Below are 12,446 nucleotides of genomic sequence, written 5' to 3' on the forward strand. Positions count from 1 at the left end.
AGGCAGAGGCAGGCAGATTTCTGAGTTCGAGGCCAGCCTGGTCTACAAAGTGAGTTCCAGGGCTATACAGAGAAACCCTGTCTCGAAAAAAAAAGAAAAGTAGAAAAGAAGGGTCTAAGGAGGCAGTTCCGCTGGCAAGGTGCATACCACATGAACTTGTTTTAGGATTTTATTGTATTTGCTCTACCTATCTGCATGTACACCAGTATGCCAGAAGAGGGCATCAGATCGCAGGAGAGATGGTTGTGAGCCAGCATGTGGTTGCTGGGAATTGAACTCAGGATCTCTGGAAGAGCAGCCAAAGCTCGTAACCACTGAGCCATCTCTCCAGCCCACAAGTTATATACTTGAATCCTAGCACTTGGGGGTGGGGCAGGTAGATCTGAAAGTAGCTAGCCAGCCAGTCTAGCCTACATAGCAAATCCCAGGTTTCAGTGAAAGATCTAATCGAAAGAAAAGAAAAGAAAAGAAAAGGAGAGAGAGAGAAAGAAGAAATGTGAAGCGCTGATGGTTCAGTGGTACTAGCTGCTCTTGAAGACCACAACTTACAAGCATCTGTAACTCCGATTCTGGGTGACCTGATGGCCTCTCGGGCTTTTCCAGGCCCTAGGCACCACTTAGTATGCATACATACATAGGCAGGCATATAGGCAAGTGAGCACACACACATAAAATAAAAATATTCTAATGAGAGCTGGAGAGATGACCCAGTTGTTTTTGCGGAAGACTGGGGTTTGATTCCCAGCACCCATATAGTGGCTCACCGCCACCTGTAACTCTAATTCCAGGGGCTCCAAGACCCTCTTCTGGCTTGCTGTGGGTACCCGGCATGCATGTGGCATACATACATGAAGATAAAACATTCATACATGAAAAAGAAATCTAATTCTTTTTTAAAAATCAAAACCAAACAATGTAAACAGCTCCTAAGGAACAATGCCCAGAGCTGACTTACAGCCTCTGTAGCTGCTTTGTGAGTTCTGCTTTCTTCCAACCTTCTCCACCCTTTTTCTTCTCTTTCAACCCCCTAACACTACAGAGGAGAGAAAAAAGGATAGAGGGGAAAGGAAAGAGTACCCTGAATAAAGTCAGGGGTCAGAAGGGGGTGATGCTATCATTAGACTACTTCTTGCTTATTAGGGGTGTTGTTTCATTGAGGTAAGTTTGATCTTCACCACCAGGGTATATAATCTCTTCTTCTTCTTCTTCTTCTTCTTCTTCTTCTTCTTCTTCTTCTTCTTCTTCTTCTTCTTCTTCTTCTTCCTCCTCCTCCTCCTCCTCTCCCCCTCCTCCTCTTCCTCCTCCTCCTCTTCTTCTCCCTTCTTCTCCGTCCTCCCTCTCCCTTCCTCCCTCTCCCTTCCTCTCCTTCCTCTCCTTTCCTCTCCCTTCCTCTCTCCTCTTCCTCTCCCTCCTCCTCCTCTTTCTTCTTCTTCCTTCTTTGTACATGACAACTTAACAAACCACATCCAACAACCACCCACCCTGCCTTTCAGGGCCCTAGCATTTATAGACCCTCTGAAAAGTCTCCAGAATTCCAAATGTCACAGAATCGCAGAAACCATCTGCAGCTGGCAAAATAACACCTCTGATAGAGCACAAGGCAAATCATAGTCAGCAGCTTTGAAGCAGCCCCACATCTCCACACCTGGGATTAAAACAAAAACATATTCTTATAATATTTCTGTGTTTTTTAAAAGGAACCAAAACTCCAAAATTGTCACTAAAATAGCCTCCACATGTAGCCAAACTTTTGACTACTTTGTGGGTCCTTTTTTTCTTTTAACCATTTCCACCCCACTTCTCCCCTTTTAACCCCCTAACACTAGATAGAAGAGAAAGAAGGATAGAGGTGAGACAGAGAGAAAGAAATCCCCAAATAAAGTCAAGGGTAGGAAATGCGGTGATAATATTGTTATATTACTTCCTGCTGATTAGGGGTGTGGAGTCCTTGGGGCAAGTTTGATCTTTGCTGTCAAGATATCTAATTTCTTCTTGTTTCTTCTTTGTGCATGACTATTTAATAAACCAAAACTAACAGCAACCAGTCCTGTCTATCAGGGCTCTAGCATTTATAGACCCTCTGAAAAGTCTCCAGAATTCCAAATGTCACACACTCTCAGAAACCATCTGCAGCTGGCAAGACCATGTCCCTATTAGAGCTCAAGGCAAGCCATAGTCACGTGCTGTGAAATGGCTCCCTTCCTCTCCCTTCCCCTCCCTTCCCCTCTCTTCCTCTCCTTCCTCTCCCACACCTGGGATTAAAACTGAACAAACATTTTCCTATAATATTTCTGTGTTTTTTAAAGAAACCAAAATTCGGGGGCTGGTGAGATGGCTCAGTGGGTAAGAGCACCCGACTGCTCTTCCGAAGGTCCAGAGTTCAAATCCCAGCAACCACATGGTGGCTCACAACCATCCGCAACGAGATCTGGTGCCCTCTTCTGGAGTGTCTGAAGACAGCTACAGTGTACTTACATATAATAAATAAATAAAATCTTTAAAAAAAAAAAAAAAAAGAAACCAAAATTCTCACTACGTCTACATGCATGCATATACCTGTGCCACTATGCACACACCTAAATCAAGCAAATAATAATAATATTAATAATAATAATTAATAATAATAAAACATGAAAGTCAGTTATGCAAGAATAGAACCCTAACTGCCAGATATAGTGGCTCATGCCTATAATTCCCCAAAATCAAGAGGCTGAGGCAGAACACCAGTTCAGATGGGACCACCTGTAGATGAAACCAAACCAAACCGGAAACAGAAAAACAGAGTGGCTGAGTCTGCTGACACATGTCTGTAAAGTCAGCCCTGAAGGTTAGAGGCAAGGGGACCAGTTATTCCAAGCTAACATAGACCACAGGAGACCCCCATCTCAGAACAAAAGGAAGGAAACAGAAGCAGCCCCAACAAGAAGGAGGAAGCAGCAGTGGAGCAGCCTCAGGAGAGGATCCTCTGGGAAAAAAACCCACATACCAATAATCTGTGTAAGTCTGACTCTTCTGCTACCGTGAGCTCCTCCAAAAAACAAAAACAAGTCAAACAAACCAACAGCCACCCCCCTCTCAGCCAGAAGAACAGGTGTGAAGCCAGTGAAGTGGCTCTGTGCGTTAAAGGTATTCGCTACCAAGGATGTCAACCCAGCAACCTCAGTTAATCCTGGAACCCAGGTGAAGGTGGAAGAGGATCAACTCCACAAAGTTGTTCTCTGACTACCCCACCTCCAAAAACTAAGCCCTAAGCTAAAAAATCAGAGCTTCTACTCAATTCCTAGTTTGTGTTCACTATTAATGTTTAGAATAAAAAATATGCTGTCTACTAATACTTTTCCCAGCACTTGGGAGGCAGAGGCAGGAGGATTTCTGAGTTCGAGGCCAGTCTGGTCTACAAAGTGAGTTCCAGAACAGCCAGGGCTACACAGAGAAACCCTGTCTCAACCCCGCCCTCCCCCCATAAAAGGACATCAAGGACTAGAGGGATGCTGCAGGATACTTGATCACACTGAGAACCCCAAGATCATGTTGTTTACAGCAAAACTGTTCCTATTTGTGGTGTGGCTCACCCTTAGCACACACCTTTAATCCCCTCTGGCTGGATATGGACATGCCCTTAGTACACACCTTTAATCCCCGAACAAAGAAGGTAAAGTTAGTTTGTAGAAGGAAGTATCCATGATTGAAAGGGATGTCTAAATGAGTGGCAGACAAAGTGACAAGTTAGAGAAAGATCTGACAGAACAGGGTGTGCCCGATTGTCTCAAGAAGAGAGAGGAAAGGGAAGCTACTTGAGGGGCAGTGGGGACAGAGGCAGTTTGACTGGGACAGTTGTACAGAGACAGGTTGCAGAAAGAGAGAACAGGCTAGACACAAGACAGAATGAGTCAGAGAATGAGAAGGAGCCAGAAGATCAAAACATATTGCCAAAGTTAATATGAGGCCAGGCAGAGCTTATAAATGAATACAGTCAGAGGCTGAGAAGAGAAACCAATTTAAATCAGTCCGCTTGGAAAGGAGCTTGAGCCAGAACCACGAAGTTACACCAGCCAACAGAGTTCAGAAAGAACGAGAAAAGGGTGAGCTTATTCAGCACTAAGTCTCAGAGCTGAAAACATTATAGGCCTAGATTAGATTTATAGATTCTACAAGTTTCCAGGACTAGGCCTAGATTAGCAGGCAGAGACAGTAAGCATCAGGGAGGACAATCCGAGCAGAGAATGAGGGATGTGTGGTAAGCTGACTTGACAGGATTCTTATTTCAGGCAGATGGTGGTGATCAAATATCAAGGGGTTGGTGGTACAACACGTGCTTGTTTGGCTTGGTAGACAGGGTTTCTCTGTATAGCCCTGGCTGTCCTGGAACTCACGCTGTAGACCAGGCTGGCCTTGAACTCAGAGGCACCTGCCTCTGCCTCCCAAGTGCTGGGATTAAGGGCTTGCGCCACCACCTCCCTACGTAAAATAACTTTCATGAGAACAATTTTTAAAGCGGGATATGCCGCAGACAAGTCTTTCAGGTTTCCATTAGACATGACTATTTCTGAAAAGCCTGCCGGGATTGCAACATATATGAATGAGGTGACCTTTCTGGGTCATTATGATCATTGCTTGTACTGTTTGTATGTAGCCCCTCCGCACTCTCCCGGCCAGCAGCCCCCACACCGCAGGAGATGGTGCTCTGTTTGAGGCAGACACCCCAAGTAATTGGTTTTATTGTTTCCTCAGCAATAAATATTTGTTTCTAAAAAACAGTAAGCTAGGGGCTGGAGTAAGTAAACAGTAAGTCACAGGATTAAATATATCGTTGTAGTGTCTATTTTAGTCTAATATCTAGGAAAACATATTTACATCGGAGCCTATGCTGCCTTTCCCTCCACGTTGTATGTTTCATTGTTCGCTAACTTCCATTTCAAGGCCTGTGAGATACCATGGGGATACAGAATGCGTGTTACAGTAGCTTTAGTGAGGAACAACTTTGATACTAAGTAGCACTAGACTCCAGCGGACGCCATTAACACCCTGGGGTAAGGCTTCAGCTGATCCCTGGGTGAGGTAGTCCGAAACGGAGAAAGTGTCTCTTAGCTTTACTGAAAAACAAGGGCTTTGAGCTGCTGGGTTTTTAAAACTGAGGTGGGCAATGGAACCCCGTTAGAAGACTGCGAAGTCCAGAGGAAGCACCGAGATCTGAGGCTTCTCGCACCACCCATGTGCTCCTCCGCGATGCGGGCCACCCACTAAGGACTGGCAGGCTTGGAGGTGGGGGGGCCTCTGCGCCTGGATCCCCCGAGGCCCCGCCCCGTGACGTCAGGCCCCGCCCCAGCGCCCGCTTCCAAGATGGCTGCAGCGATACCTGCCCGGTTGTCCGGGTGGCGGTGACGACGGGGAGCAGACCAGGTATGGTGGGCTGGGGACCACGGAGAGAGAGTCCTCGGAGAAAGGTTGGGGAGGTCGGGGGCGGGAAGAGAAGAAGTTCTGAGTCAAGGCTAAAAAATCAGATTGAGCACGGACAGGGTCTCGGATGGAAATGTGGACGCGGGCCGGTTGCTTTCACTTTGCACCGTAGGGGCAAGCACAAGAGACCGGGGTGGGATGGGCGTGTTCGAGGAGAATAGGGTTCTAATCCCCGTCCCTCCGCGTGCAAGGCTCTGACCGACCACGCCCTTCCAGGTGAGCGGGCCCAGATCCTGGGCCGATCCTGTCCCAGCCCTTCCGCTCTGGTCCCTTCACCTGGAACGCTCCTCCCCACCCCCATTAGTGCTAGGAAAGGTGGAAGGGGAGAGGACGCCACCTCCACCCTTCTCCGGGCCACGCTCCAGAGCTGTTGCCAGCGGCTCCCAGGTGACCAAGCACCCTATACCTGCGGAGGCGCTCCCCGGCACCTAAAGAACAGTAAGAACCTGTTCCCTATTTTGTTCTGTTTTCTGGCCACTCCAAAGTCCCGTTACGTATGTCTTGCCTCTCTAATAGTTGGGGTTGCTGTTGTTTGGTGCCTTCATTCATTTCTCTGTCCCCACGCCCAAACCAGCTCGTTTTGTTGGAGTATAGAGGGTTAGTTACGGACCTGACACAACCCAGCTGCAGGTAACCTGAGAACCTAGGAACTTTCACTTTCCAATCACTTTCCCTCACTTCCCATGATGGCAAAGTTGTTTCTTCCCGAACTCTGTTGTACAGGTGACTGGTTATCCTTGCTCATTTCTGGTTCCCGCTGGTTCCAAATTGGCTGTTGGAATGCTTTTTTCTGGCCTCTGTGACAATTCCAATTTGAGATAATGCCTCATATCTCTGCTCCCCGGGGACCTCCTGGAGCCCCCACGATCCGGAAGAAGACAGCTTGAACACAGGTGCGTGTGTGTCTCTTCCCTCAGGAAGCCTGAAAGGACTTCTGAAGTGGACTTGGGACTTGAATGATGTAAGCCTTCTTGAGGGTAGAGATACAGAGTAGCTGCTGGGAGTGCTTTGGGAGAAGTGGATGAAACTTGCTGGTAGTTGCTTACCTTCCTTTTTTATTGTTATTTATTTTTGATTGATCACACCAGTGTTCCTTTCTGTGACTTTGTTCCCTGCCTGTTTTTTTTTTTTTTTTTCCCCTTCCTTTCCCTGGCCTCGCTTTCATCTCCTTACCTGCTGCTGATGTCTCTTCTGGCTTGCTCTCTTCCTGTTTGCTTCCAGAAATCCCTTCACTCCTTACCTAGCTCTCAAGTCAGGATGTTGCGGAGGCTGCTGGAGAGACCCTGTACATTGGCCCTGCTTGTGGGCTCCCAACTGGCAGTGATGATGTATCTGTCACTAGGGGGCTTCCGAAGTCTTAGTGCCCTGTTTGGTCGAGATCCGGGCCCAACATTCGACTATTCTCACCCCCACGATGTCTATAGTAACCTCAGTCACTTGCCTGCAGCCCCTGGAGCTGCAGGGGTTCCTCCAGCTCAAGCTTTGCCCTACTGTCCAGAAAGATCACCCTTCTTAGGTGAGTAGAAAGGAAAGAAGGTGAAGAAGAGAACAAGGTTTGGGGGCAGGGAGTCTTGGGCAGGCATGCAGTGAGCCTTAGTCTAATGGACTCTAAGGTGGGCCAATGTTGTGAATTAAGAGGTAGGCAGGCGGGGCTGGTGAGATGGCTCAGTGGGTAAGAGCACCCGACTGCTCTTCCGAAGGTCCAGAGTTCAAATCCCAGCAACCACATGGTGGCTCACAACCATCCGCAACGAGATCTGACTCCCTCTTCTGGAGTGTCTGAAGACAGCTACAGTGTACTTACATATAATAAATAAATCTTAAAAAAAAAAAAGCCGGGCGGTGGTGGCGCACGCCTTTAATCCCAGCACTTGGGAGGCAGAGGCAGGTGGATTTCTGAGTTCGAGGCCAGCCTGGTCTACAAAGTGAGTTCCAGGACAGCCAGAGCTATACAGAGAAACCCTGTCTCGAAAAACCAAAAAAAAAAAAAAAAAAAAAAGAGGTAGGCAGGCTCTCGGGTCACTTGCTTCCCACAGCCTGCCCATTGTATGGGCTCTTCATGCCCTAGGATGGCAATCATTTCCCCTGTAGATGAGTCTTGGCTTAATTGGGTAGTTCCTTTTGGTCTTCTCTTGTAGCTTCAGTGTGGGACAAGAGGAAGTTACATAGTTCCCTAAAAGAAGCCCGAGATTAGTCTAAGGTAGAGCCTGCCTTGCTGCAGTTGTTTGGCTTCCAGGAACAGTCTTCATGACGGGAAATCAGAGACTTGTTAGATTTTCTGAGTGAGCTGCTGGGAAACTGAGCTCAGAATCAGGATGTTTTCTCCAAACCTCTTCTCAGGTCCTGATACGCATTTTGTCCCTGTGCCTCCGATTTCTGACCTTGCCTTTCCCTACCAACAGTGGGTCCTGTGTCAGTATCCTTTAGCCCGGTGCCGTCGCTAGCAGAGATTGTGGAGCGGAATCCCCGGGTGGAATCAGGGGGCCGGTACCGGCCTGCAGGGTGTGAGCCTCGCTCCCGAACAGCCATAATTGTGCCCCATCGTGCCCGGGAGCACCACCTTCGGCTGCTGCTCTATCACCTGCACCCTTTCCTGCAGCGCCAGCAGCTTGCGTACGGCATCTATGTCATCCATCAGGTATCCCCTTCTCCACCTCAAATGTCTCTTCTTTCATCTAGTGGGTCTGTGGGGTAACTGTAAGACTGGACAATAGATAACGGAGAAGCATCCAGCCTTTCTCTTCTTACCACGTTAGACCCATGCTTATTCTGTGAGGGTATTCCTACGTTCCTGTATTTTTTCTATGATTTTTTTTCTTTGTTGAGTGGCTTATGCAAACTTGAAACTGGTCAAGGATGAACTGAAATACTTGTTCTTTATCAAAAAAAAAAAAAAAGATTTACTAAGTTTATTTTGTGTACGAGTGTTTTGCCGGCCTATCTGTAGGTGCGCCACCTGCATGCTTGGTGCCTGAGGAGGTCAGAAAAGGACATCGTTTCCTGGAACTGGAGTTTCTGATGGTTGTGAGCCATGTGAACTGTGTGGGTGCTGGGAATTGAACCTGGGTCCTGTCCTCTACCAGAACAACAAATGCTCTTAACTGCTGAGCCCATGTCTCCAGCCCTGCAACTGCTGACATATATTGTCTTGAGGAAGATGTTTCTTTGACATGAGACAAACAGCAGAAGCCAATTAACAACTATCATATATGATTGTTAGCAATTGAAGAAACTGAATGTCAGGTACACGCTGATATGTAAGAAAAGGTTTTTTTGGTTTTTCGAGACAGAGTTTCTCTGTGTAGCCCTGGCTGTCCTGGAACTCACTTTGTAGACCAGGCTGGCCTCGAACTCAGAAATCCACCCACCTCTGCCTCCCGAGTGCTGGGATTAAAGGTGTGAGCCACCACGACCGGCAAGAAAAGTTTTAATTTGAATAACTAAATCAAAAAAAGTGGTTGGGTTTTGTTTCGTTTTCTGAGATTGGGTCTCATGTAGCTGAGGGTGACCTTTAATTTCTGCTCCTCCCGTATCTACCTTCCCACTGCACATGCTACATGCTACCTTGCTCGCTTTTACATGGTGCCGGGTCAGACTGTGCTGAAGGCTTAATGAATGCTGGATAACACTCTGCCAAATGAGCCCCACCTCCGGGCCTTGTTTAGTTTTTAGTCAACTCAGAGTCTTCCTGTCTCGGCCCCCTGAGTGCTAGAATTATTCAGGTCCCACCATGCTCAGCGGTTGATCTTGTTCTTCCTTCTCTGGGCCCCATCTCCTGCTTGGGTGCTCTCTTCACTTTGGCACAAATGCAGTCTGCTTTCTCCGCGCATAGCCTGCTCCCCCTTCGCTATCTTCTAGGCTGGAAATGGAACGTTTAACAGGGCAAAGCTGCTGAACGTAGGGGTGAGGGAAGCCCTTCGTGATGAAGAATGGGACTGCTTGTTCTTACACGATGTGGACCTCCTTCCAGAAAACGACCATAACCTGTATGTGTGCGACCCCCGGGGACCCCGCCACGTTGCTGTTGCCATGAACAAGTTTGGATACAGGTAGAGGGCATGGAAGGGCATTAAAAAGTAGGGAAACCAACTTTGTAGAATGAGAGCAGAGAGGATTGTGGGTAGGGATGGCTGTTCAAATTTGTGAACCGCAGGGATCTTTTTGTCCTTAGCCTCCCGTACCCCCAGTACTTTGGCGGAGTTTCAGCGCTCACTCCCGACCAGTACCTGAAGATGAACGGCTTCCCCAACGAGTACTGGGGCTGGGGTGGCGAAGATGACGACATTGCTACCAGGTCAGACTCCTTGCCACATCTCTTTCTCAAACCCTGACCACAGTTTTCCACACAACCCCTGAGCCTCTTGGTTCTGCACCAAGCCCACTCTCCCCTTTGACCTGGTCCCCTCAGGGCAGGCTTTTGCCCATCGCTGCTCATTCTGCCAAATTTCCGTTTTCTAGGTAGATCCGGTGGATGATAGTCTTGGTAAAGGGGGGAAGGTCAATCGGAAATATGGAATATGAAATTCTAGATCTCAGGAAGGGGCCTGAAAGACAAGTTAGTTCTTTGTTTTCCTAGATTTCCAAAGAAACTACTTCTGTGAGAATGGGGGGAAGGGGTCCCGCTCCCTAGAGCCCCAGATCACCCTTGTTTGGTTTTGGTTTTGTTTGGTCTTATGAGACAGGGTTTCTGTGTAGCCCTTGGTATCCTGGAACTCATAATGTAGACCAGGCTAGTCTTGAACTCACAGAATCCACCTGCCTCTGCCTCCAGAGTGCTGGTATTAAAGGCATGCAGCACCACTGCCTGCCCATCTTTTTATTGTTGTTGTTGGGGGGGGGGGACTGGGGGGGCTGATTTGCATAATGCCAACTCACTTCTTAGCATGTGAAACATTCCTTACCTTTAGCCTCCAGTGAACTGGTTTTGTGTGTAGTACGTTTGAGCTTGGTATGCTGCAACCATTGCCTCCCTCCCCTTATGTCCCCTGAAATGACATCTTTATGTGATTTCTCATCTCCGTGTGGATATTTCATGTTCTGAAAATCCTAGATGTATTTTTTTCATTTCAAACCACCGTCACCTCTTGCCTCTGTGTTTCAGGTCTGGCTTGTTTTAAGGTCCGGCTCATCCGTCTGCTGCCACTCTGCTCTTTCCCACATGGCAGCAGTTGGGAAGGAGCTGGGTAGTTTAGACACTATTTCTAAGTAAGAATTGCTCAGCTAGGGAGGCAGCTTGGTGGTCAAGTGTGTGCTTAGCATCCTTAAGCCCCGCTTTCAATGCCCAGCGCCAACAAGAGACGGAGATGGCTGGGTTTGGGTCTGCCTTTTCCATACTTTAGACAAAAGGGCCCCTTTCTCTATTCTCCCAAGACTCCACAGGTGGTTTCTAGGAGCCATTTAGAAAGCAGATGCAAGAATTAAGAATCTACCTTTGCCAGTTGTTGTAAGGCCCCAGGGCACCTGGCACCACGCCCTGCGGACTTACACAGCCTTACCTTCTTTCTATTTGCTTTTGTCCCGCCTTGACATGTTGGCAGTATTTATTTATTCTTCCTTGCCAGACAAGTAAAATTTCTTTCTGTGCCCCAGCCTATACCATCACTCTCTGTGTGCTCCAGCCTATGCCACCACTCTGTGCCAGCCTATGCCATCTCTCTGTGTGCCCCGGCCTATGCCATTGCTCTGTGTGCCCTGGCCTGTGCCACTGCTCTCTGTGTGCCCCGGCCTGTGCCATTGCTCTCTGTGTGCCCCAGCCTATGCCACCACTCTCTGTATGCCCCAGCCTATGCCACCACTCTTTGTGTCCCCCAGCCTATGCCCCAGCCCAGGCCATCCCTTCCTTAGTGGGTCTACTTTTCCCATTCACCCGACAGCAGCAGTTTTCCACTTGAGCGCCTCCAAGACTTTTCTCACTTTTTTCACTTTTCTCACAGGGTCCGCCTGGCTGGGATGAAGATCTCTCGACCACCCACCTCTGTGGGACACTATAAGATGGTGAAGCACAGAGGGGATAAAGGAAATGAGGAAAATCCCCACAGGTAGGAAGGAAATGTTTGTTGGATTCTCGGGTTTCCTATCTCTCTAGGACACTCTTAAATGTCCCTGAATTCCAGACTCTTCCTCTGAGATCTTAATCTTACGACTTCTCACCCTCAGATTTGACCTCCTGGTCCGTACCCAGAATTCTTGGACACAAGATGGAATGAACTCACTAACGTACCGACTGCTGGCAAGAGAGCTGGGTCCTCTCTATACCAACATCACTGCAGACATCGGGACTGACCCTCGGGGTCCCCGGTCTCCCTCTGGTCCCCGATACCCACCAGGTTCCTCCCAGGCCTTCCGTCAAGAGATGCTGCAACGCCGGCCCCCAGCTAGGCCTGGCCCTCTGCCCACTGCCAACCACACAGCTCCCCGTGGCTCACACTGATTCTCTGCCCACTGTAATCATGAGACTGAATCGGAGCGGTTGTGTCCCTCACGCCTCTGCTCCTCACTGCTCTCAGAGGGATGTGAGGGAATTAACTCTAGTGCTGTGCTAGGGGGCAGGGACCTCTCCTCACTGCTAGATTGGAGCTGGGCTCCTCTAGACCTGGAGGTTCCTCTTTCTAGGGGTCACCTGTCAGGGCTTATGACTGTGAATCTTTGATGTCATTTTATGTGACAAATCCTGGGAGTCCTCTGCCCCTGGGGTAGGAGCAGGGCTGGACCCCAAGTCCCTTCCTCGTCCATGGACATTACTCTTTTCCAAGAGTGACCTGGCTTCTCCTGGGACCTCTGTGAATATTTATTCTATTTATGGTTCCTAAGAAGCTGTCTGGTGGAGGAAAACCCTAGCCGGGCATTTCCTGCGAGTGCTGGAATGGCTGCTCCTCCTCTGGTCTTGGCCCCGGAGGGGCGAAGGCTGGGATTTTGATATCTTTTCTAATAAAGGACTTTGTCTCACCTTTGCTTGTGATTTCTGCATCTCAGGCCACTTAATCCTCTCC

At 48.6% G+C, this 12,446-nt stretch overlaps 1 protein-coding gene across 2 annotated transcripts; it reads left to right on the top strand.

Moving 5' to 3' along the window:
• Positions 1 to 5,312: 5,312 nt before the first annotated feature.
• On the top strand, positions 5,313 to 12,403 carry B4galt3 (beta-1,4-galactosyltransferase 3). 2 transcript variants are annotated; one of them, XM_029479315.2, is made up of 9 exons: positions 5,331 to 5,400; positions 5,674 to 5,895; positions 6,181 to 6,350; positions 6,679 to 6,973; positions 7,860 to 8,095; positions 9,316 to 9,506; positions 9,629 to 9,751; positions 11,391 to 11,495; positions 11,614 to 12,403. In XM_029479315.2, the coding sequence occupies exons 4-9, from the start codon at positions 6,715 to 6,717 to the stop codon at positions 11,885 to 11,887; spliced, it is 1,188 nt and encodes a 395-aa protein (XP_029335175.1). In that variant the 5' UTR covers positions 5,331 to 5,400; positions 5,674 to 5,895; positions 6,181 to 6,350; positions 6,679 to 6,714; the 3' UTR covers positions 11,888 to 12,403. The 2 variants fall into 2 exon arrangements, with proteins under 2 accessions (XP_021026295.1, XP_029335175.1); XM_021170636.2 differs by lacking the exon at positions 5,674 to 5,895 and having other exon boundaries at positions 5,313 to 5,400.
• The last annotated feature ends 43 nt before the right edge of the window (positions 12,404 to 12,446 follow it).

The sequence above is a fragment of the Mus caroli genome, unplaced genomic scaffold (genome assembly GCF_978045245.1).
Source record: "Mus caroli unplaced genomic scaffold, Mus_caroli_1 scaffold_1, whole genome shotgun sequence".
NCBI lineage: Eukaryota > Metazoa > Chordata > Mammalia > Rodentia > Muridae > Mus > Mus caroli.

Coding starts and splice junctions, on each gene's coding strand:
- B4galt3 (XM_021170636.2), top strand. CDS start 6,715: ATGTTGCGGAGGCTGCTGGAGAGACCCTGTACATTGGCCCTGCTTGTG. Junction 8,096..9,315: donor GCATCTATGTCATCCATCAG/GTATCCCCTTCT, acceptor GCTATCTTCTAG/GCTGGAAATGGAACGTTTAA. Junction 11,496..11,613: donor AATGAGGAAAATCCCCACAG/GTAGGAAGGAAA, acceptor TCTCACCCTCAG/ATTTGACCTCCTGGTCCGTA.